The sequence below is a fragment of the Anolis carolinensis genome, chromosome 1, assembly GCF_035594765.1.
Source record: "Anolis carolinensis isolate JA03-04 chromosome 1, rAnoCar3.1.pri, whole genome shotgun sequence".
Classification (NCBI taxonomy): domain Eukaryota; kingdom Metazoa; phylum Chordata; class Lepidosauria; order Squamata; family Dactyloidae; genus Anolis; species Anolis carolinensis.
In genome coordinates this window covers 76269676-76296441 of record NC_085841.1, presented here as the reverse complement: position 1 = coordinate 76296441, position 26766 = coordinate 76269676, and the positions used below count along the sequence as shown (strand labels likewise).

The following is a 26766-nucleotide window of genomic DNA, read 5'->3' as shown; positions in this document are numbered from 1 at the left end:
CTTTAATGGGAAATTGTGCAATTTGATTATGGAATGGTCTTAGACTTTGATTGTGGATAGTGTGTTTTAACATTGGAGTGTATTTTAATTATGCTATTATGTATGTATTAATTTTAATCCATTTTTATCTCAAGTGTATGTTTTTATGCCTTAAGACACTGGACAAGTGCCGTTTGTAAGCCACCTTGAGTCTCCTTTGGAGTAGAGAAAGGCAGTGTATAAATAAGGTAAATAAATAAATAAACAGTCTGACAATAGAGATGTCTTGAGGAACTGGACATACCTAGTTGGATGTTCACAATTTACCTGGCAAATTTATCTATCATTTAAATAAACAAAAAAACTTGGTTTTTGGGGGCAGAACAAAATATTTCAGAATACAGAAAAAAAGGTGGAGTAATAGCCAGAAATACTGTGTGATTAGAAAAACATCACGTGGATCTGTGTTTTTAAAATGCAGGAACTACAGCTATAAACATCACCTTCTTTTGATGTAGTTGCCCTATATAGAAGAGCTCAAGGTGTCTCTTTCATTCCTTTATAAAAGCCGTTTTGTTTCTTTGTGTGATACACTGTAATGCTGGTCTACAATCCTGGGGCAGCCATCAAGAAAGTCCTAGGCTGAGAGAGTATGAGCTGTTCAGTGTCATCCAGTGTATTTCCATACCTGAGTAGAGATTTGAACCCTGATCTCCAGAGTCCTAATCCAGCAGTCAAGACAGTGCACAGACTTCCTTAATAATCTTTAAAACCTTGCAGCAATCCCTTTTGTAAATTTTGGCCAGTGATTCAATTTCTCTGTAACTAAATCACTAAAAATACCATTTGCTTCTGAAAGAGCTTGGGAGATCTTCACATTAAACTTCTATTCAAGTGTATTTTTTTTCTGTTCATTGTTCTACCAGCTGGTTTGCTTCTTTTTTGAATACCCAAAGAAAACATGCCTCACAGTTAGTTCTTCTCTGTGACTTTGAGTTCAACTCAGAGTGCAAGGGAATTTGAACCCCTGAGGTACCTGCTTGGCTGTTGCACAAGACTGCTGCCTGCTTTGAGGCATGGAAACAATTATAAAAAGTCACAGAAAACAAAACAGTTGGACAGATCTACTCTGAGAAGACTATATGATATTCCATCCAATGCCATTCAGATTGCTTTTGACCAAGATTTTAAAATCTACATCAAATCAGGAAGATAAAAGATTATTCTTTCTAAAAATTACTTAATAGTGCAAGTCTTAGTAAATACTCAGAGATCTTGTTATCACACATTTGACTTTTGGCTAAAAAAACTGAATGTATGTACTGTATATATTTTACAACTTTCTGAGATATGAAAGCATTCTCAATCTGCTTTGACCTTGTTTAGAAATTCAGAGTAGAAAACAGGGGCTGATATTTTAGCCAAAATAATGTGTTGTGGGAGGGTGAGAAGGGGAAGGACTGAGAAGTATTTTTATCCTTTACTTTTTCCTGCTCTAACTCTTATCAAATATGACTTTCCATGGCCATTTGGTTGACTACAAAAATACCACCAGTTGTAAAGGCACATTTAAAGAGAGTGAATGGGTACAAGATAGATCCAGGTAGACAGAACCAGAAATCTATTTACTATTAATGAAATAATTGGGACAAGTCTCTGCTGAAAAATCAGATGTCACAACCTATTGCCTTTATATGCATAGCAATTTTTTATCTTGCATAACCTAAGGATGCATCTACACTGCAGAATCAATGCGGGTTGACACCACTTTAACTGCCACAGCCCAATGCTATGAAATGATAGGAGTTGTAGTTTGATGAGCCACAGTTAAAGTGATGTCAAACTGCATTAATTCTACAATGTAAATGAACTCTAATTGTTTCATTCTAAGAGCTAAGCCTCACTTTTTCCCCATCAGGAGATGTTTTGACTTCCTTGTTGAAAGAAAAACATAGTATCCATTAAATAAGGAAATGCATGAGTGAATAAATAAATGCAAAATTTAATTCAGTAGCATACATCAAAAAAATTAGCAATACTCAGTAAAACTGAATGCAGTGGTCAAATTTGTAGGAAATAAAACATTTATTTGTTTGCTCAATTTATATCTTGATTTTTTTCTTGGATGGAAATCAAGGTGAACCAAAACATAATTAAATATGATATATGTTTTAAGATCTAATTTTTTAAATTCTGAGGTCTGAATCTGTGTCACGTCATCAATATATCATCATTGTTATTTCTTTGTATTGTTTCCACATAGACTGCTTTGCCACATACACACTTAGTAACTGTACTCCCAAGTTCAAAATGTCTTGATAGATTCAATTTAAATTTTTTTAAGGATCTATCCATCAGTTTTGTGACTGGTCTTCCAGAACAAGAGAGCTGGAAATATTTATCATAGTTCTTGGTAATACTGAAAAGATATTGTTCAGTGGTTCCATACATCATAGTATTTATTTTAATGGAGCCCCCAATGGTGCAGTGGATTAAACCCTTGTGCCAGCAAGACTAATGACTTGAAGACTGGGTTGCTGACCTGAAGGTTGCCAGTTCGAATCCATCCCTGGGGAGAGTGTGGATAAGCTCCCTCTATCAGCTCCAGCTCCATGCGGGGACATGAGAGAAGCCTCCCACAAGGATGGTAAAAACATCCGGGCATCTCCTGGGCAACATCCTTGCAAGTGGCTAATTCTCTCACACCAGAAGTGACTTGCAGTTTCTCAAGTCACTCCTGACATGGAAAAAAAACTCATTTTAATTTGCTGAGTGCTGACCATCTGCAAAGATTCCTTTTCATTTCATTTGCACTTACAGATTGAAATGTACTGTTATTGAAGGAAAAATTGTCTTGATCTTTACCAGCTGCGAAACCATATTGTGACACCTTCCAGTCTCATAGAAATTCACTCTGCTGCCATATTCTAGAACTATTTATAATTGAACTGCTCTTTTCTCAACAGCTTTTAGGGAAATACAAAGCTTTTGAATAACTTAAGTAAAGCTTTTTTTTATGTTCCAAATACGGTATATGATAGATAGATAGATAGATAGATAGATAGATAGATAGATAGATAGATAGATAGATAGATAGATAGTACATTATTGAAAAAAGAAATTAAAAACTCTATAGTTCTAATGTTAAAGGATAATTTGCACTGAGTTGAACCTCAAGGCATTCATACAGTTTATTATCAAATATTTTAAGACTTTTTCACTGGCCACTCACTACAGACAATTTACAAACATCAGAATCAACTGAAGTATCAGTTGTTGTGCTAAGACTACTAAATATTTTATGTGACTTTCCAGTATTTGCATGTGTCCTGTTTAGTTTTTCTTTTTAAAAAAACTATTTTTTTAAAAATCAATAATCATTCTGGAATCAGTGTAAGGCAATATTGCTGAACAGTTCTAAGAATCTATCTTGCTTGACATCTTGTGTTCCCCGCTTTACACCTTTGCCTCCCAGCAAAAGGTATTCAAAAGCATTCTGCTTCAAATACATATTTCAGCAGAAGAAGAAAGAAGAAGAAGAAAACAACAGCACCAAAGTCTAAATAAGTAAACCAAACTTAGAAAAACAATAATTTGAGTAACACTGCTTCCATTTTTGCTCATTTTAATTTTCAGCACATTATACCCTTGAATATTCTCTGGTTGTAAAATCATATTCCAAAAACTTGGGTCGACTTATCCATGGGGCAATGTGACTAATGTATCCTAAATCTTATCAAAAATGAACCATTCCCTTTCCTGAGTAGAGTGGTGAAAGGCGAGAGCTTCGTCTACTTCACTCTCTCCACCATGGAACTGCTTCTGGCCTTTTTAAAGGCATGGATGAGGAAATGGTAATGGCCAGGGGCTGCTGGCCCTAGTGCTTTATCCTTTTTGCAGAATGAACCTTGATTTACTCATGAGTCATATCAATATCCACAATGTTGGCCCCCAAACCTGTCGTCGACTTTACAGTACATTGCATCATTCTGTCCTCAAAGGTATCTTACTGACCAAGGTAGAGAGTGCCATAACATTTGGTCTGAAGAGAAGTGAAACATGCTTTTCCTCACATGCCCTCAACATGAGTATTATATGAGGAGCCTGAAACAATGTGGAATAGTTAAATCACTCTGAGAAGGGGAAAAAATTACCCAAGGATATCTTAAATGCCATGTTAAATGAGCAAAACTATGTATGACACTTAGCATGCCCAAAACACCTCTCACTAAACTTAGCAAGCTAGTTGGGAACGTAAATCCTAAACATATAACGAAGTGTGTGAGTGTTGGCAGCAGATTTAGAGGACTTAATATTCTTTCTTCTACTAAAGATGGCCTCAGCACATCTGATAATTATTGTTTTTAGGGTTGTATAGCTCATGTCCACAATGAGCTCAAGCGAATATTGCTAACATTCTAGTCCAAATTGGTGACAGTTGGAAAACAGCAGTTAAGGACACAGCAAAAAGCACTAGGGATGGGGACAACATCTAAATAAGGCATAAAAAGTAGATCTTCATACTGCAATTATTGCCTAAGGTTTGGTAAGTGTTGACAGAGTCCACTAGATGCCTTGTGTTGTATTATGGTATTTATATATATCTGAATTCTACATGATGGTTTGGTGTGGGAGAATAATATTTAGAGCTAGCTTTACTATCTTTAGTTTTACAGTTTCCTTTGGCATAATTTAACATTAACCCATGTCTTACCAAATGTATTGGAAGAAGATTGGATTGTTTACTACAGCTATAGGTGTTATATAATACTAGTGCACATCATGTCAGAGGAAAATATAAATTTGTTTTAAGTGATATTTATTAACATATGAGGACATGTTAAGTGAGGTCGTTTCATCTGGTCTCAGATGCTAGTGGTGGAGGAAATTGGACTATAGATCAGTGTTTGCTTTCTCAGCACACTATACCTGACGAAATATAACCTGTGAACACCTTTTAATCTAGTGGATATTAAGGACCCCAGCAACACTGAACTATTGCTGTGTGACTACACACAGCAATCTGGAGAACTTACTTGTATACAGAGCGACTTTTGCTTGAAGTGTAGCATTTCTCAGCTGGCAGCTTTTTCCAAATATCTAGACTTAATAATCATATCTGGGGACCATCACAGTGACAATGATTTGTTTTAATACAAATATACAAGCAGTGATAAAGGGAAGTGCAAAAGAATAATTGTTCTACCCACATTGCTATGGAAATGTTCCTAGGTTGTATAGGGGATGAGGAACGGGTGTGAGAAGACTAAGGACTTGATCTCACCAAGCTGTTGCCTTGCAGCAGTCATGTTGTTGAAGCAAATGGAAATGTGTCACTATGAAAACAATCATTATCACACTTCTTTGCAATTGCACTACAGAGCTGCTTTGGCAATGCATTCACTCTTCTGCACCACCTCGCGAACACTGCCAAAATGTAATCAACTTTCACTTGCAGTGACTTTCATTTTTTTTGTGCTCTAATTGTACAATTACAGCAAAATGATGAAATTTAAAAAGAAATACAAAATATAAAATAGAGTAAACACAACCTCATCCTGCTTGAGGGAGAAAGGGAGAGCTGTGCCCACAACTGTAGCAGAAGGAAACATTAGTACAAGAGACAGTATTGGAATAGCAGCAATATTGGGAGCCAGTGACAAATTTTCCCAGTCAATGAAAGGAAGCACAGCCCTAACAACTGAAATGCAAAGTTGGAACAAAAGAGGCACAAAATTGTCTGATAAGTACCACACAAACACATTAGCTGCTGTAACTGTGATTTACCAGTCTCATGGGATAAAGCCATAAAAATCATGTTATAAATGGCATTTCTCATTCTTCCATAACTGTCCAAGTGCAAAATATTTCTAGTTTGAAAGATTGCTACGCATATAAAGGTAATTGTTGGGGGGGGGGGGAGATGAAGCAGAATTATAGTGTGATTCTTGTAGAATTAGATGTAGTCAAAGTGCTATAGAAAATCACAATGCTTTTATTTTTTTAAACCCTTTAATCTATTTCACATGTATGTATCTTTGATTTCTTTCTGATTTGGGATGTAGTTGTGAGAAAAACACTGTATTCAAAGCAGTGCCACTTGGAAAGAAATCTCATTTATGAAGGTGGCACCTGCTTCTAAATAGGATCACTGATAGGATATCAGTAATCCAATTAACTCTTCTTGTTTTCCACACCAACAATTGTTTTGCCAGTGAATTATGCAATGGCAGTGCATCTTGCAACACTGCTTTGTAATGATGTGATCTTACCATTCTTTTCATTGTCTGTGTTAACTGCATAATTGAGTTACTTGATGGTGCTGTTTTCTGCATTTTTTGTGTTTGCAATGGTATATAACATTAGCAAAACCATAAAAAATGCAGCCATTCTCATAGTTTAATAATAATTTCTGATACCTGTTATCTCTGTGTTGGGTATTTCTGTTGAAATCAGGTGGAGCAATTCCTTTGAAGGGTAAGATTGTGACATCCATAGTTTTATCCGATCATACAGTCAGAGCAAGAGATGACTGAGCAAAAATTGTAAGCCTCCCTTCCAGGTACCTCTTGTGAGACAGAAATAATTGGAACAACATACTTTAGGCCACTTTTGTAGCCATGTTATAAAAGAAGATATGTTAGATCATAATGATCTACATAATAATAAGGTACTTCTTGACATGCCCCAGTGATGTGTCATATCAATCCTTGATGCCAGTGGAATATCACCAGTGAGAAATCAGTGCCAAATTATCAGAGATTTCCACAGGTACATGTAGATCTAGGTACAGTTATGTACCCTCTTGGAACAACTTCGTTATAATAACATTTTATCCTGTTTCCAAATATCTCTTTGTGAAGTCAGAACTGCTTTTTTTTTTAAGGATCCTGTCTTCTAAAAATACTGAAATACAAGGTCCCTTTAAAAACCTATAGTTAAATCGAGATACCATATACACTTAGAGTGGCAAATTGCCTAACTATTGCTTGCATAGTCTATTATATTGTGGTACAACGATTGCTCCTCATTGTACAATAATGTCTGATAAATATATGGGCTAAACCATCTTCTGTACTATGGGAAATGAAGGTGAATTAATTAAGAATCAAGACATGAAATCTCACGTTCCTTGTTTGGTTCTTTTCACCACCATAATTTAATCTGATCTTGGAAGCAATATAAACAACCTGTCCTGCATGAAAAGAAATCTCTGTTTACCTTGTGGGGTTGAGACCCAGCTTTGCTGGCTTCTTTTTGTTGTTCACTTTCACTAATAGGATATTAGAGGAATATATGGTGATTTGTAATATCACCTGAAATTCAATAGAAGAAAACAAATATGGTTAATGTAAACATTTGATAAACTGCTGAGGTATAAAGTGAGAAATAATCTACCTTTGCTTTAACTGGTTATTTTTCTTATTATGCAGTTATCCAGTTGTTAATCCCAGCTATTGTAGGGTTACTGAATCAATGTAACTTATATCACACTTGACCTAAGACAGCCTATGCTTTCAATAGATCTTCTCCAATTGGTAGTAGCAACTGGATTTCACCCCTATTAATCCTTTGTAAAAACAACTCAATTGGTATCAATAGAGCAAGGGTGGGCCAAGTCTGGCCCTCCATGGCTGTTTGGTGGCATTTGACCTTTCTAGACTCCCCAGACTGACCTTGTCTAGTCTCTCCAAAAAGGATGAATTGGTTTATGTGGAAGCCTTCAGGAAGGGGAACTAATCTTTTAAATAGATTGCAAGGAAATCCTGTACTAGTTAAGATTTTAAAATGCTAATTTTCAAAACATGGTTTTAGCAACCTCTTTGACCCTTGAAAGGGGAAGAAGATTGCTCCCTTGATGTGCCTAGAGTTGCCCACCTCTGGAATATAGCATATTTTCACATACAGCATCTTTTCACCCATCTTTTAAAAATGCATTCCATTGTATAATCTCTGCACATAATAAAGAATATATAACCATATTCCTAGCCAAAAATAATAATTTGAATTTAATGATTATCTAAAATATTGGTCTGTTTACACTCTACTTATGCTTTGCATTTCACTGAAGAAAAGCTGTATGCAAATGAGCTTTATTTCTGCTCTACCCATGTTAGTGTTCATAAGCATCAGCACGGTCACACCAGATTCAGTACTAGCCTGTACATAATTCACAGAGTGTACAACTAGATGTGGATAGCGAATATGTTTAATAAAGATTTAAACTGTCAAAGATGATTTAAAAGGAATGAATTAAAGTACTCTCAGCAACCAAAAGCACAACATTTTCTTTTTGAACAAAGAAATGCACCTTAAATAGAAAGGGAAAGGATGCATGCATTTGAGTGGGAGTGTGTGGGTGGCAGGGAAATTTCTTAACTACAAAGTGTTAGGATTTAAAAGCATTATAAAAAGTATATAAAATATTTCTGGCTTTAATGTGATGCCACCATGGCCATTTTAGAATTATTTTATGAAGGCCCACTAGTATTTTAATACAATCCAGCAATTATTTTTTCTTGTCCATCTCAACAAAATTGCCAGACATCGAAAATCGACCTTGGTGATCCGTGAAGTTGATATCTGTTTGGTTTTGGAGCTTTCTCTCTGAATATTTTAACATCGGGATCCTTTGGGGGCAATTTCTATGGTGGTAAATGGTAGGTTTGTTGTTACACATTACAGTTAATTGATTTATATGGGCTGGAAGATATCCAAAATATCTGACCATTAGAGACATGTGTAAAGAGGAGATCAGAAGCATTTTTTTCACATGAATCTGGATACTTTGGATAATCTAACTCATGTGGTAGCTATGATGTAGAAAAACAACTGCACTGCAAAAAACAAACAAACAAGCGATACATAGAGGAACACAGTTTAATAATTGCTGCTTTAGTGCAGATACAAAGGGACAAAAGATGAAAGAAAAATAACACAACACTGTATATGTCCACACAAATCTTTGCTTTGTATACTGTGCCACCTATCCTGACCCCTGTGTAGAGTATGGACCACATCCTCTTAAAATGTAGTAATTACTTCCCTGTTTCTGGTACATGGTACCAGTACATTGCTGGGAGAGAGTCATAGGTTTGCCAGGGTCATATGGGTTGTGCTTATGTCAATGCCCTCAGCAGATGCAAATGCTAGCATACTTATTTTGTATGTGATCTGTTACCCTACTTCCTGACTACATCTGTAATGTTATCCTTGAAACTTCACAGCCTAATGTTGAATCCTGCTGTTTGTGTCTATTTTGAGATCATATGACGTAGCTAGATAATATCTGTGACATAGATAATGTGCATTTATGGACACCTGCATTCCTTTTACAGTGAAACACTCTCAAAATGTCCAGTGGTAGCTGTGATGCTCTCTTAAGAAATAATCGAATCTGACTGATGTTAGAAAGATGAATTGTGCTGCTGGGTTTTGTCAATGCAGAGATCACTAAAAACTTGGAATACAGTACGCTTTTTGTTCAGGTTTCTTTGTGCACATACTATTTATACCTTGCAATAGAGCATTTGTAAAGAAATTGATACTGGGTCATTTTCATTCAAATGGTTTGTGACGTGAAGCTTCTATACAAACCTGACATTTGAATTGATGCGAAAATGTGTGGGTTTGTTTTGGTTTCTTTGAACCAAGGAGAAACTGTAAAGTTTCAAATTAATTTACAGTACACACATTTTATCCTGGCATTAGTCAGTGTAGCTTCCAAACAGAATGTGTTTTTGGTTCATTTATTAAATTGTAAGTGCCACCTCTGGGGATCCAAACCTAAGTTGAAACAAAACACGTTCCTTTAAAAAAATGCCTATCCTCTCCAAGAAATAATAGCAGAACTAATATACTCCATAGCCTGGACTGTCAGCTTGCAGTACATTGACGGATTTTGTAGAGAGCACAGATGTCTAGCATGTCTAGATCGCCTAAATAAGGAGTCATTTTGACAGTGTACAGTTGGCACCCTGTACCCACAGATTCTGTATCCAAGGATTCAAGCATCAATGGTCAGAACATATATTTTTTGAAAAATCATAAAGCATGGTATATAAGAGATATCATTATACTATGCCAAGGTATATAATGGAATTTTAGCATCGAGGGATTTTGTCATAAATCCCATTGCAACAGCTCCACTGGCTGCAAACCTGTTTCTGGACACAATTCCAAGTGTTGTTTTTTTATAAATATTATTATTAATAACAATAGTATTATTGTTATTATTATTATTATTATTATTATTATTATTATGTATATCCCACTTTTTCTCTCCACAAAGATGACTAAAGTGACTTTGACATTTCTTGTTGTTGCTTATTCATTCAGTCGCTTCCTACTCTTCCAGCCCATGCTAGGGCTCTCTATCAGCCATAGCCACCCCCAGTTCCTTCAAGGTCAAGCCAGTCATTTCAAAGATACCATCCATCCATCTTGCCCTTGGTCAGCCCCTCTTCCTTTTTCCTTCCATTTTCCCCAGCATCATGATCTTTTCCAAACCTTCCTGTCTTCTCATTATGTGGCCAAAGTATTTCATCTTTGCCTCCAATATCCCTCCCTCCAGTGAGCAGCCGGGCATTATTTCCTAGAGTATGGACTGATTAGATCTTTTTGTGGTCCAAGACACTCTCAGGATTTTCCTCCAACACCACAGTTTGAAAGTGTCTTATCTTCCTTCGCTCAGCCTTCCTTATGGTCCAACTCTCACATCCATAGGTCCATAGTTAAAGCAATGGGTCCATTGCTTTAACTATGCGGCTTTGACATATATGGCTTAGGCCAGGTTATTTAGAGAACTGCCTCTCTCTCCATGGGCCTGTTAGGGCACTAAGGTCATCTTTTCTGTGTCCCAGGGCACTCTCCAGCTCCTTTCCGATGGCTCCTCCTAGGCTCTGGAACTCCTCCCACCCAAAGGCCCCATCCCTGTTTGCCTTCCTCTGGGAAAGAGGACAGGCTAATGAGGATGCAGGGAGTGGGATTTTGGGGGCGGCGGAGGGGGCAGAGAGAATGTAGTTTTAAAATATAGTGATACTGTACTAGGAATTGTATGTTTACTTTTACGCTTTAGGAGACAGCATATGTAATTCTTTTAAAATCTTTAATATTTTGGTTACTGTGAGTTTTCCAGGCCATATGGCCATGTTCCAGAAGCATTCTCTCCTGACATTTCACCCACATCTATGGCAGGCATCTTCAGAGGTTGTGAGGTCTGTTGGAAACTAGGCAATTGGTCTGTTATGCTTTGCATTTGGCTGAAGAATTACAATGTCTTAGTAACTGATCTAATCCTGTTTCCTTGGAGTAGCAGAAGTTTGTCAAGGCCAGAGAATGTACATTCAGGTCTTCAATTGTCCATGAGATTTTGTTATTTTTAAGATCCGAGATTGTAAACTGGTCAGGCCCCAACCTGGATAACCTGGAATATACAGGTTGGGAGAAAGAACTCTTGTCTGTTTGAGGCAAGTATGAGTGATGCAAAGGGCCACTTTGATTAGCATTGAATGGCCTTGCAGCTTCAAAGCCTGCCTGCTTCCTGCCTGGGGGTATCCTTTGTGGGGAGGTCTTAGCTGGCCCTTTTGGTTTCAGGCCTGGAAACACTCTGGTTTTTTTTTTAGTGTTCTTTATTGTCCTGATTTTAGAGTTTTTTAAATATTGGTAGCCAGATTTTGTTCATTTTCATGGTTTCCTCCTTTCTATTGAAATTGTCCACGTGCTTGTGGATTTCAAGGGCTTCTCTGTGTAGTATTGAAGTTGAAGGTGACTCCCCCCAAATAAAAGATAGTAACTTATAGTTTTGCTAAGGACAAGGCCATCAGGCTGGATAATATGGGTTAAGTCTTGGCAAAGGCACTAACAACAACAACAAGGACCCTTCCCATATTAGATAGTGTGTATACTTAATCAAGGCTTTATGTCCTAGATTTCATATATTTATAGCAGAAGGTAACAAATTTATTACTAGAAACCATGTCACAAAAGTTATTTGACTTTTTCCATCTGAGCCACACTTGGGCTAAAGAATTAACGACTCTTCTAATTGTTTCCCATCTCAGTCAATGACTCACAAACAAAAGGGACTCCCCTTTGAGCTGAGAAACATTTACATATCTAGGCTAAAGTTTAGCCAAGCATACATTATGCTTTATAATCTTACCCTTGCCATTCATTTTCCCCCTCCTGCATGAACCCCTTTGTATCCCTTGCGCCATCACCCAGTTCTAGGGGAACCCCAAAAAGCCTTTTGCCTGCTAGGCTGCTGGGGAACTTCTAGGATCCCTTTCTTTGTCCCCCATGGGAAACACAGGGGAGATCATAGCCCCCTGAAAGCCCCATGGATAAAACCTATGTTTGCCTCCCAACACAATGAGGATGCTGGATCTCGTGTTTCTCCCCCATTGTGAATCTCATATGTATCTCCTATCAATTTTATATTTTTTATTCTTCTTCTTTATGATATCTTGCCCCTTATAAAATTAAGCAGGGTGACCCTGATGTGAACATTTGGCCAGCATATCATCCTGACTTGGGTGCCACCAGCCTGCTCCAGGTCATATCCTACCTCAATGGATTTATCTTGATCATCATCTGGAAATAACACAATGAACTCTTTCTTAAGCTTCAGGGGGCAAAGCCTGACCACTTAAGAATGGAACAACCTTTGGACATTCCAATCACTCCACATAAATGGCTTATGCCCTCTGCGAGGAGGAAAGATATGCCGCAGTTGTCAAGACAATGCCATTTCCCTTCCTTGGGCTCTGAATCATTCAATCCCATCAAGACTGCCGATGCTGCTGCCCTTTTGGGCAATGGAACTGACATCTAAGTGTCTTGTTATTTCAATCATTGTATCAATGGAACAGGTCCAGCTTGTAGGGCCCAAGGTTTTCACTGGGCCATCTGACAATGGGCCCAGCAAGGGCCAGTCATAATCCAGCTATTAGACAAATATTTTCTGTTGGACTTATTTTGGAGTTTTTAGTGTTTGGGGACACTGGGCTTCATCAGAGACTATACATGCAAAAGGACAGTAAGAGTTTCAACAGGGTTATTGTCCCCATACAGCAGGATACTTAATCCCATCATCAGCCATCGCCTCCTCCATTGTTCAGAGAACTGCCAGCCCCTTTCATCATTGGACAGAAGGAGAATTTGCATTGAAGGAAGGCGGCACTCTCTCATTGGCTGAGGCATGTCAAGCTCCCACCTCTCCAGGGAGCCCCTGCCAATCACAGCAAGGCTGGGTCCAGCCAGGGGCAGTGGGAATTTTGAACCTAAAAACTGTATAAAAGTGCATGCTTTGCTTTGTTATGTATCTCAGTCTATTTTTGGCGAACTATTGCATGCTGGCATCACTTTCAGCTGAAATTAAATAAAATTCCTCGGTGGCTTCTGCTTCGACTTGGTGAGTTATATTCTGGAAATTATTGGCTTCTTTTCTCACCAGGCTTAACCCACAGCTTGGATCTCACTATCCAATGCTGCTCTAAATTGCTTGTTAACAGTATTAGTATGTAGGAATGTATGCATTCTCTATATGTGGCACTTTGCTGTATTTTGTTGGCCGCCCTGGGTCCCTTTGGGGAGATGGTGGCGGGGATACCTGCCATAGATGTGGGCGAAATGTCAGGAGAGAATACTTCTGGAACATGGCCATACAGCCCGGAATACATACAACAACCCTGTGATCCTGGCCATGAAAGCCTTCGACAACACAGCATTTATTATTATTATTATTATTATTATTATTATTATTATTATTATTATTATTAGTCTGACATGGTGGTTGCTCTGGTTTTAAAATTTATATTGGGTCAGGTTTGCCCTGAGACGCCTTGAGTCCTTATGCCGGAGGGAAAAAGCAGAATAAAAAAGAATAATTAAAATCCGCGGATCTTCGGGAATGGGATCCTAATGGAGACTTAAACACCGACAGCTCCTGATGCAGACAACGCGGCACTCCTTGCGATTTGGGAAGCTGTGAAGGAAAGAGGGGACACCTGGCTGTGCCAGTCCCCAGTGATGTCAGTGCACCCGGCCGGAGAGTGGAAGGCGCGCCCTCCTGGGACTCTCCTCGGCCCTCAAGGCGAAAAGCTCGCTCGGCGACAAGCTGAAGGTCACTTTCTCTCCATCCCTCGCGCCACTTTCCCTCCGCAATGGCCTTAAGACCAGAGGGAGGGAGAGCATGCTTCTCATTGCGGAGAAAAGTCGAAAGGATTAATGGTCTGAGGAGAGAAAAGGCCCCTTCGCCCCCTGAAGACGATGCCCGTCCCCGTCCCTCTCCCACCCGCGCCTTCCTTTCCCCTCCCTCCCTTCTTCGACTCCAGGTTGGATGCTGCAAGGCGTGTCCGGGGCTCTGCTCATGTGATGGAGAGGCAGGCGGCAGGGAGGGAGGGAGGGAGGGAGGAGAGGGGGCTCTTTTTCCCCTCAGCAAAGGAGTTTGCAGAAAGCCACTGGGTCCCTTCAGTCGCAGCCTGAGCGTTTCCCTGAGCGGCAGAGTCTGAGGGAGAAAGCAGCAGCAGCACCAAGACGAGGAGGACGAGGAAGAAGCGCTGCTGCTGGGACATCTTTTTCCTTGCTCTCCTCACGGGCGGGAAGCCTCTGGGCCAAGCAAACAACAATAATAACAACAACAAAGCCGGAGGGAAACCCAGCCTCCTAAGCGGCGGCAAAAGCCGCAGCAGCAGCAGGAGAAGCCGCAGTTTCTTTCCACCATGGGAGCCGGCAGCTCGGCAGAGCAGGCGGGCGCCCAGGACGGGGCCAGTGCCGCAGAAGAGCAGACCCCTCTGCAGCAGCAGGAGCAGGACCCCGAGGGGCAGGCAGGGGAGGCGGAGGGGCCCGAGGCGGAGGAGCAGCAGCAGCAGGACCCCGCCAAGGTATGGGGAGGGAGGGAGGGAGGGAAGAAGGGCGGGGTCTTTTCTTTTGAGGGTGGGCTTCCCCCTTCGGGCGCCAACTTCCCAAACACCTGCTCCGAGGGGGAGGGGGCGGAGGGGGCACTTGCTTCCCACCTTTTTGGTTCTAAGGGGGGTTTTTTGGAGAGGGAAACGCGGGTGAAGTTTGGCGGGGCGTGGCGGGCGCGCTTGGCCTCTTCGCTGCGGGGGACAACGCCACCTCCGCAGTCATAAACTCTTCGCGGCTCTTTGTCTGTCAGAAGGAGGAGGAGGGAGGAAGAGAAGGCGAAGGAGACAGCCCTCTTCAAAGTCCTTGGCGGGGAGAACCTCTTCCCTATCAGCAGAAGGGCCTGCCTCGCCTCCTGGCCTGGTTTCGGGGCTTCCCTCCTTCTGGGCCCCTCCACACAGCCCTATATCCCAGAATATCAAGGCAGAAAGTCCCACATTATCTGAGTGTGGACTCACATAACCCAGTTCAAAGCAGATATTGTGGGATTTTCTGCCTTGATATTCTGGGATATAGGGCTGTGTAGAAGGCCCTCTCCCCTCCAGGTATCCAGGATGTGTGTCTGTGGGTCCATAGCACTCCCAGCTCCCTTTCTCTCCCCCCTTCCCACCCTCCTTTTGTGTGGAAAAGACCCCACCCTCAGGCCAGGAGCCTCCTGACTGGGGGCCCTTTCCACATAGCCATATAAACCAGAATATCAAGGCGGAAAATCCCACACTATCTGCTTGGAATTGGGTTATCTGAGTCCACACTGACATATATCCCAGCTCAAAGCAGAACACATTCAGCTGTGTGGAAGGGGCCTCAGTTGCTGTGAGTTTTCCAAGGCTGTATGGCCATGTTCCAGAAGCATTCTCTCCAGACGTTTTGCCCACATCAATGGCAGGCATCCTCAGAGCTTGTGAGATCTGATGGAAATACGCAAGTGAGGTTTATACATCTGTGGAAATTCCAGGGTGGGAGAAAGAACTCTTCTCTGTCTGAGGCCAAGTGTGACTGTTGCAATTGATCACCTTGATTAGCATTGAAAAGCCTCCGCAGAGCACTTGATGTGACCAACCTGGACACAGCATATTATTTGAGGACACAGAAATGCTGGACCCCTCTAACAACCACCATGTCAGGCGACACAGTGAAGCCACTGAAATCCACAAGCATGTGGACAATTTTAACAGAAAGGAGGAAACCATGAAAATGAACAAAATCTGGCCACCGGTATTTTAAAAATCAGGACAGCAAATAAAGAACAACACTCTGAAAACAGGGGAATTCAAGGCACGAAACAATCAGTGCCAGCTAACACCTCCTAACAAAGGATTCTCCCAGGCAGGAAACAGACAGGCCTCAAAACCACAAGGCTTTTCAGTGCTAATAAAGGTGATTAATTGCAACATTCGCACTCACCTCCAACAAAGAAGGGTTCTTTCTCCCATCCTGGATCTTCCACAGATATATAAACCTCCCTTTACTTGTTTCCAATATACCTCACAACCTCTGAGGATGCCTACCATAGATGAGGGTGAAATGCCAGGAGAGAATGCTTCTGGAACATGGCCATACAGCTCGGAAAACTCATAGCAACCCAGTGATTCCGGCTATGAAAGCTTTCAACAACATAGCCTCCTGACTACTGTGGGACTGCAGTCCGCTGGGCTCGGTGTGGTCCCTCTCCCCGGATCTGCTGTTGCTGCTGCTGCAGTGCCAGCCTCTTCCCACCTTCAGAGGATGGGGGGGGGGATGTGCCAATGCAGGCGGTGTCGGCGGGGATGAAGGAGGAAAATAACAACAGGACAGAAACAACCGGCTCTCTTCCGACCCTGATGGAGTGCATTCCAACCAGCTCTCCCCCTCCCCTCCTTCCCTTCTCCTCCCTCCCTGATATTATCGACTTTGCTTCAAAGTCTGGCGCGTGTGCAGAATGGAGAACCAGGGCAGGGAGAGAGAGAGCTAGGCTCATCCTGAGATGCCTACAGTTGCTCCAAGGGCGCCTGTTTCCCAGGGGAAGGAAGCCCAGTCATGACCAGCATTGACCAATGCTCTCAAAACATGGGTTGGATTTTTAAAAAAACTTCCAAATTGGTACTCCATCTGCAAACATCTTTTATCAGACCAAAAAGACTTAGCTCCTCAAGTACATTTCTGTTTTGAGAGAGGTTCCAGACATTATTTTGTCATTTGGACATGTTGGTTTTGTTCAACATTTCACATTTTATACACAAGGCATGGGCAAACCTCAGCCCTTCAGGTGTTTTGGACTTCAACTCCCACAATTCCTAAGAGCAGGTGATGAAGTTTGACACCAATTTAACTGGTATGGCTCAATGTTATGAAACCACGGGAGCAATAATTTGGTAATGCACCAACACTATAATGGCAGAGAAGGCTAAAGTCCTTGTGAAACAACTCCCAGGATCGTTAAAGTGGTGCCAAACTGCATTAATTCTGTGCAGGTACATTCTGGGTTAGAATTTATATTTGAAAGCATAATTTTCTCTTTCATTTTCACTCACACCATGTAGATCCAGATGTGGGCCAACTCTGGCCCTCCGGGTGTTTTGGACTTCAACTCCCACAATTCCTAACAGCCTACTGGCTCATTTAAAACTTTTTAAAAACTAGAGGTGAGATTTTTCAAACAGGCTCATTCTCCAGCATAATATATGGGTGTTTCCAGAGCTTGAGAACTAGTTGTGACTTTGTTTTTGTGACCTTGTGGCTCCAGTTTTTAACTCCCAGCAAGAATTTTCCATAGTTGCTGCCCTCCAGTGAACACTATTGACAGTGGCGTTTTTTAAAAGTGTGCCTTTTCATGTCCCATTTCCAAAGAGGAGGGAGAGAAACAGAAGAAGTAGTGAGCACACAGTTCGTTGTTGTGAGATTATTCAGCTACAGAAATGTAACATCAGAAATGATGAAATGTATCGGAAATATCTAACCATGATGATAAAATAATATTGGCTTCCAGCGTGAGAAAGAAAAGGATCTCGCTCAGAAGGTCAAGCTAGCATCTCTTAAGCCATGTGAACAAGTCTCAATTATTTACTATGTTTCAAAGCCTTCTGAATCTTAACTTCCAGGAAGGGACTTAAGGATTTGTATCCACATGAATCCAATTGTCAGGATAAGAACAAACAATGTGATCATTTTAATATTAGGTCTGCTGCTGCCTAGAGGGCATGAAAACATTACAAAAAAGTCCAGATCTGTTATTTTGACAGCCATCCAAGAAGTTTCTTTTTTTAAAAGCAAATTTGCAGAATGCCTTAATCTGGGTCTTTTCTAACCCAGTGTCTTTGAGTCAGTGTTTTGGGTGATGTAAAAACAAAAAAAAACAAAAAACCCATGTTCTCTGGAGGATTTGTGGGTGGCAAAGCAAGCTTATTTCACAGGACTCCTATTCCCAGAGCTAGAAAACATATACTGACATGAATGTTTGTTCAAACAGGTACATGAGAGGTGACTGAAACCTGGGGACATTCTTGGCATCAGCTGATAGTGTCATACATACAATGTCTATCTTGTAGCTTTAGCTCTGTGTGAATTCTGGAAGAAAATATAACACTAGGCTCTCCCATCTGTTTGGATGAGTAAAGCAACATTTTGCAGTTGTTGGGTGAATAAAACCACATCAATTTAACTATGTCACAAATATTAATAATGCACACTTCTCAAATCTGGTGCTTTCTAGATGTTTTCAGGTTTCAATTTTTGTCATTTGTAATACAACCAATGGGAGCTGGAGTCCAAAACCTTAGAAGGGTACCATAGTAGAGAAATCTTCATATTATCCAATAATTAAAGGACTATAAAGTTTGATGAGGTAGGAAGGGGATGCAGTGAAAAAAAATCCAACTTTAACCTAATTCTACAGTTCTAGCCTCTTCTTCACCATCAAGATTCTTGCCCCAACTAGGCTAAGAGTCAAGTGCTAGACTTATTAACTGTTCCTCCAAGAATATTATCCACTGAAAACAATGTTTGGGTCTGCAGAATAAAAATACTGTAGCCTCCACATTGTCTTTCATTGTACATTCTCAACGCCTATTTCATTCAAGAAGAACATTGTAGAATCAGGCTTAGAGTTTATCTATGTAGCATTTTAAGAAGTCAGCATCTGTCCATATGTTATTGAACTGCAGCCCCCAGCATTTCTCACCAAAGGCTGTTCTGGTTAGAGATGCTAGGAGTTATAATTCAGTCTCCTGACCACACAGTTCCCATTTTACTATACATGTGTAGCAGTTACTATCTTAACTAAATCCTGTGGCATCATGGGTTATGTACTTTAATAAGGTACTTAGAATTCTCTGGATAACCTTTATACCTTCCTGAATTCTACAGCACCAAAGCTCTCAGCAGAATCCTTAGTGACTCCACAAGCTACAAATCTTAGAATTCAGCTGGATGGGATCATGACAAAGTGATATCAAATGCCTATAACTATGTAGTGTGTATATACATGATAAGAATCCACCTTGATTTGGCTTTGCTCGCATCTCATTTTTAGTAGTCAGACGTTGTAGAAAGCCCACAGGCAGTGCATGAATTAAATAGCCCACTGCCAATGTTTCAATATCTGGTAATAGCAGATAGACCATAATTGAATATAGATGTTCCAGCTGTCATAGCTAGTAGTCTTTAATGGACTCAACTTTCATATATTTGTTTACCAACTATACAAATGCACAAAGATAGGCCCGTGAAAGCTTTCAGTCATGCACACCACAGCTCAGTTCTGTGCATACCAATTCAAGAGTAAACCCAAGTGCAAGTTTCAAACATAAAAATAGGATTTAGTTTTGTGTATGTCTATTGTGAGATGTAAATACATGTCTCTTTCAAAAGGATGTGATATTTAGAGTTTAAATGTCCTAATATTTCTTAACAGTGATACAGTGTAGAAGGGAGAAAGATTCTTAGGCGATCCCTCGTAGTTCGAGGACGATGGTCCTCCAGTAATTTTTCTTGGAAGATGCCTGTGTGTGTTTTTTTAATGTGTGGAGGTCGGTGCACGTCCAGTCAACACACAGTCTTCACAGAGTGAGGTTCCAGCAGTGGTGTGATTACACAACGACAGTGGCTTGTCAGTCTGTTGCAGCCTTCTTCCACCTTCACAGCCATGTACCATGTTATCCTCCGCCTGCTCCGCCGTTGAGGTCTTAGGGTCTTCGGATTGTTCTTGGTCTGGATCCTCCTCTGTGGCCACTCCTGGGAATGCATGATTCCGGTGGTTGTGCCCGCAGGTTCATTGACACATGCAAGCCCCCTCACCATGACAAGGTGACAATCCATCAAGGGGGGGAGAGAAGATTAGGACCCGTGAAAGACACTACAAGGCTGGATAGGATATTCCTTTGGGTTAGAGCTATTCCATGCTCTTCCTTGGTTTAACTTTCTAAAGAGTCATAAAAGCTAACAGACATTGCCCTATTTTGCAGTGGTGAATTTCATAAGTTATTTGTGTTCTTGGGGTTAGTACGTGTATAATAATCAGACAATGATCCTAACTTTAGGAGGCAGAAAATCAATTGGAGGTTCCTCTATGGTAGTAAATGGACCATCTAGCACTGAAGGTTTCAGCAGAATTTGTTTCCTTGATAAGATTGTACCCAATGTCTTACTTTCCTCCCCAATAATAGACTATTGGTGTTTGGGAAAGGTGTGTATTTAAAAATGGATTGTCAGATTGGGAGATAACTCTGTGCAGCGGGTTCACTTTTTCCAACCTTCAGCCTGTTTACTTTCACTAATAAAACTCAGCGGAAAGCACTGGAAAGGTAGGCCCCATCTACCCTGACCATTTAATGCAGGGCCCTTGCAGACAGGGCTAAATCACAGGAGGAACTGGAACATTTAATCCCAGTTTCTCCTGGGTTGTAGTCCCCACACCTCCCCCAACCCCAGTGCTTTCCCTGGGGGGCTGATTACATGCCCTCCCAGGTCAGCCTCTAGTCCCCCCCCCAACCTGCTGGTGCATCATTTGAACACATTCTTTGAGGGGCCTGAACATGCAGCCAGGCCCCTTTGGTAATTTATTGGGGCAAAACAGGGGGCTTGGGGGGGGGGGAAGTGGGGTACCATCCCGCTCCTTTGGGCTCTGAAGAACTGGAAGGACAATGGGGATTGGCAACCGGCATCAACAAATGCAGTCCCAGGAGTCAGTCCCCACAGGCCCACACATGGAAAGATCTGGAGCTTACATTAAGGACTATTGGCCTACCCCTCCCTTGGTCTATCCCTCCCTTCAAGCGAGATAAAGGTTTTCCATGGAGTGATCTTGGGCCTTTAAACAGGCTTGGGGGACCATGTGCAGTCGCAGGTCTACACCCCACTGTAGAAGTATATGATAATAGGACGTGTTGCTAGAAAATTTAGTGTACCAAATGGGAGGAAAATCCAGTAGTGTACACACAGATTGTTGTGCTATTTAGTGAAGAATGTTCTACCACCCTTGGTTTGACATTGACACTTACTGATATTGGTTACAGAATGCTGCCCATTATATTCACTTAGAGCAGTGATTCCCAACCTTTGGGCCTCCAGGTGTTTTGGACATCAGCTCCCAGAAATCCCAGTCAGCTTACCAGCTGTTAGGAACTGTAGGAGCTGAAGTCCAAAACACCTGGCGGCCCAAAGGTTGGGAACCACTGACTTGGCGTAATGGGTTGTTTTTTCTTGTATGCCTTCATGACATTTCTAGCTTATGAAGATCCCAAGGCCTTTACAGGCTTTTCTTTACAAATATGTTCAGAGATGGGTTCCTTTGCCTTACTATGAGGTGGAGAAAGTGATTTGTCCAAGGACACCCAATGGAATTCCATGGCTGGCTGGAGATTCAAACTCTGGTCTTTAGAAATGTAGTCCAGTGCTCAAACCACTCATACCACACTGGGTCTCAGTTGCTGTTTAGGGATCTGAATTAAGTAATGAAAACATATACAATTTTTGTTAAAGTAATCAAAACATGCATAATTGTCATGTTTCCAGAAGAGCAGATAGTGTAAAATGGGAATGTTATTGTTAGAAACAGAAATGTGTTTAGAAAATGACCTGCAAAATATACTCAGTTTACCCGTGTTTGTTATCTTTGATGTCTGAAAGTTTTTCTTAGTTTTTGTCTTATTTTTGTCTTATTCTGGGAGCAGGAACTAACTTTTTCATTTGAAGTATTTGTTCACAATTTATACTAAATCTACTTCTGTTACCATGGAGCTGAAAAGAGTACCCATTTTTAACTATCTTTTTACCCTGATCCTCTCCTTAAAAATGTTTTGTTTAGCTCTTGTGTTATCCAGGCTTAACAGTTGTTGTCTTTTTGACCATTTTAATTTAATTTACTTGATAATTATTGGACTTTTCCATTATTTTTTTCACAGGATTTAGATAACTATTATAGAACTTATTGAAAATCTAAAATATTATTTCACTTACTAAAATGCACATCTAGAGTGTTGTATACTGCAAGATGCTTCCTTCACCACTTTAGAAACTTTGAAAAACCAATAGAAGTTAAGTAGTGTTTGGCGAGTAAGAGAACCCAGCAGATAACTTAGAATTCTTGGTTTTTTATGCAATTCAGTAATTTAACCAGTTTTATTTTGCCTTTGTTTCTTGAAATTGCTTTTAATAAAAGGTTAAAAGTTTCTTGAGCTTGTTGAAGTTGGTGGATTAAGGAAACCCATTCCATTCCTCAAGGAAAAGCATTTTGTGATTGGGGATGCTGAAGTACAGTAGAGTCTCACTTATCCAACATAAACGGGCCGGCAGAATGTTGGATAAGCAAATATGTTGGATAATAAGGAGGCATTAAGGAAAAGCCTTTTAAACATCAAATTAGGTTATGATTTTACAAATGAAGCACCAAAACATCATGTTAGACAACAAATTTGGCAGAAAAAGTAGTTCAATACGCAGTAATGCTATGTAGTAATTACTGTATTTACGAATTTAGCACCAAAATATCACGATATATTGAAAACATTGACTACAAAAATGCGTTGGATAATCCAGAACGTTGGATAAGCGAGTGTTGGATAAGTGAGACTCTACTGTAATAGGAACTGTAATAGCACTATTGTAAGCCGCCCTGAGTCCCTTCGGGTGAGAAGGGCGGGATATAAATGTGAGAAATAAATAAATAAATAAACTGTGCTATTTGATTATATAAATCTGTTTCAGAGAAGAATTTCCCAGAATTTATTATTTTTATGTGTTTTATGGTAACATGTTTATCTTTTGTGAACAGAATACGTACTGATGTCATGCTCATTATTTAGGGATCAGCTTCTCCAATGTACTAATGATTACATATTTCTTCATAGAATTAAATTCAATTGAATTTGGTAGGATTTGCTCTCAGAGAAACCTATGAAGGATTACAGCCCAATACTCTCATCTTCACATTTGTCCAGAATGTGAGAGTATAGTGTTACATTTGTTTTCCAAATTACAGTGATAATTGCAAAATTAATATTTAATGCTAATGCAACTACTCAGGCTTTCAGGATCCTATTTTTGCTCTTTGAACTGGACAGCCAAATGGAAGGAAGTAATTTAGCACTTACCTTTAGCCTTTCACTATTTATTAGTTGTTTTATAGAACAAATAGTGCCAGTGTGTTTGTATAAATGCTGCAGAGCTGGAAGTGCACGTATAGCTGAGTCACAATCTTAGTGCTGTGATCCAACACTAAAATTGTTAAGGTTTTTATTATACTATTAAGCTGTACCCTGCTTGGAAATTCCATTCATTTTATTAAAAATGTTATTTAGATGTTGTATTGGACATTTGAAACTATGGGGAAACATTGACTTTTCCGTATTATATTATGGTTTGATAAATTGAAACATCAAATTTAAATTTATTCTATTACATTTCTAGTGAAGATACCCATCACCTGTAGTTAGATCTTTCTGTCCAGTCCCTCTAGATCAGGCATGGGCATTTTTTTTTTGCCTTGGGGCCACATTGTGGGCCTGACGGAGATGGCTGGGTCAGGAGGGAGAGGGCCTGTGAGAGGGTAGGGCCTGTGAGAGGGTAGGGCCGGGAGGGGGCGGGGCAGGGCCTGGGTCATCCTCATGTTTTCCCCCTGGCATAAGGATGGGGCTGTTCGCCTTCCTTACGCCAGGAGGAAAACGAGACATGCGGCAACTGCTGCAATCCTCCTCCCCTGATTTTCGGGCTGTCCTCTCAGCATTATGCTGGGAGGAGAGCAAGACATGTGACAGCTAAGAGCGCTCCTGAGGGCTCTTAGCCACTGTGTGCCTTCCTCTCAGCACAAGAATGGGGCCGCTCGCACCGTCCTTATGCCAGGAGGAGGGCAAGACAGGCGACAGCCGAGAGTGCTCTGGAAGGGCTCTCAGCTGCTGCATGCCTTCCTCCTGTGTCCTTTCTGTATAAGGATGCAGAAGGCTACCATGTCCTTATGCTGAAAGGATAGATAAGTGTCCAAAGGGCCACATCTGGCCCCCAGGCCTTAGTTTGCCCATGCCTGCTCTAGATGTGCTTTTTCACATTACTAATAAACCTACATATAGTTTTCTTCTAGGCCATTGCTCTTTCTCTCCCCTGAACAAAATGTGTTTTTTTGTTTCTTTGACCAGCCCATGTTCCTCTTTTCTCTCACTTGGTTGCATTATCTTTTTCCATTTTTGAAGATTTTGGAACTAGGAGAAGAAAAGCAGAAATTTTGACCAGCATGCTTTCTGTAGTATGCCTTTGATCTATGTAGAACAGCCTAGAAGTCTACTGAAGAAATGAATTCTAGTAAAAAGAAACTTCAGTCTTGACTGCAGCTTCTTTTCACTACAGTAGAGTCTTGGTTATCCAACATAAATAGGCAGGCAGAATGTTGGATAAGTGAAAATGTTCGATAATAGGGAGGGATCGCTCACTCGCTGGCCTCTCCTTTCTGCCTCCTACAGGCCCTGGTTCCCTACCCTGCTCATCCCAGTGGCAAAGACGCGGCAGCGGCAGCTGCCTTTGCCTTCCTCCCTCGCTTGCCCGCTCACTCACTGGCTGGGTCCTGGTTCTATTGCTGCTGCTACCTTTGTCTCCCGCCCTCACTCTCTCACTCACTCACTTGCTCTCCCGCGCTCTCTCACTCAGTCTCTCACTCAGTGGGCTGGGTCCCAGCCTGGTGAGAGAGTGAGGGAGGGCAGGTGAGTGAGCGAGATTGCAAGGGAGAGTGACAAAGGTGCAGCGACAGCAGAAGCAGGAGCCTGGCCACCTCTTCCAGGTCACAACTTCACCTTTGTTGCTTGCTCTTGCTCTCTCACGCACTACCTGCCTGCCTCCCTCTCTCACACACTCACCTGCCTTCCCTCGCTCTCTCTCACTCACTCACTAGGCTGGGTCCCGGCAGTGACAGCAGAAGCAGGACCCAGCCTGGTGGGTGAGCAAGAGAGCAAGGGAGGGCAGGTTAGTGAGGGAGGGCAGCAAAGGTGCAGCGGTGGCAGAAGCAGGAGCTTGGCCCCCTGTTCCAGGCTCTTGCTTCTGCTGTTGCTGCCACCTTTGTTGCTCGTCCTCTCTCAGTTACTCACCTGCCTTCCCTCGCTCTCTCACTCACTCACCGGGTCAGGTTCCAGCAGCAGTGGCAGAATCAGGACCCGGCCTGGAGAGTGAGCGAGGGAGGGCGGGTGAGCGAGCAAGAAGGGTGGTCCCGGGCCTCGGATAATACAAAGTGATGGATAAATGGAAGTCTGATTACCGAGACTCTACTGTTGTCTTGATTGTGCTAGTATAGGCAGTCCCCAAGCTACAAATATCCGACTTACATACAACTGTTAATTACACCAGTTATCAGTGTGCACTGGGCCTTTTGCACTATTTGGAAATGCACAGGTAAAATAAATAATATATTATGAGAAACATCTGTTTAAGTTGCATTTAAAGTAGAATTTCATGTGTTTTTTTAAAAAGGTGTTGATTAGTATGGTGTGAGATTTGAAAAATTTAATCTAAATTCCTGCCCTTGAGACAACAGGAAGTGACAGGCAACCTACCCCTAGGAAGGGAACTTCACTCCTGTAAGAGTTGTAATGGGAAACATGTGCCTCTACTGAAGCTTTATCACCAATTCTTGTTTCCAGACAACCCAACATTTTCAAAATCCAATTGTTACAGGCACAGAAAGTGATGTGAAATCTTCTGAAGAGGGATATAAACAGCAAAACAAACACTACAGGGGTGTTAACCCTTCCCTATGCTGTTCCAAAACTTTTTTAAAAATTGGCTGGAGTTACACTTTAAAAATATATCTGTTCCTACTTACATATACATTCAGTTTAAGAACAAACCTAAAGAAGCTATTTTGTTTACAACCCAAGGACTGTCTATAAAAGTAATTACAGCTGTCCCTCCAAATTTGTGGTTTTGATTTTTCTGGATTTGATTATTCACAGATTTGATTTTAAATGCTCTCTGTAGGGAAGACTAGATCTGCCAGTGTGACTCTGTCGTCAACATCCTCCACTCATTCTGGAGGGTCTAGAGAAGTGGTTCTCAACCTGTCGGTCCCCAGGTGTTTTGGCCTCCAACTCTGAGAAATCCCAGTCAGTTTACCAGCTGTTGGGATTTCTGGCAGTTGAAAACCAAAACACCTGGGGGCACACAGGTTGCGAACCACTAGCTAGATATTTCTAGATGTGATTCTATGGCCAGCTTCAAGCAGAGGGTGACCACAAAGTCATGCTAGAAGATCTATAAATTTCTAGAGAGATGTTCTCTCAGGTTAAAAAATCACAATTTCTTTATTTGTGGTGTTTGATTTTCACAGGGGTCTTGTGTTTCCAACCCCTGTGAATGTGAAGGGCTTACTGTAATCCCCCTAAAAACTTATTATATCCATTAGTTATGTTTAACCAAAGTTTTGTTGGATTG

At 41.1% G+C, this 26766-nt stretch overlaps 1 protein-coding gene across 1 annotated transcript in view; it reads left to right on the top strand.

Annotated features, from left to right (window-relative positions):
- Positions 1 to 14426: 14426 nt before the first annotated feature.
- akap12 (A-kinase anchoring protein 12) overlaps positions 14427 to 26766 on the top strand; it is a 102090-nt gene continuing 89750 nt past the window's right edge. Inside the window, exon 1 of the mRNA XM_003224686.4 lies at positions 14427 to 14864. Coding sequence (XP_003224734.2) covers positions 14703 to 14864 — 162 coding nt within the window. The 5' untranslated portion in view covers positions 14427 to 14702. The remainder of the gene's footprint in view (positions 14865 to 26766) is intronic.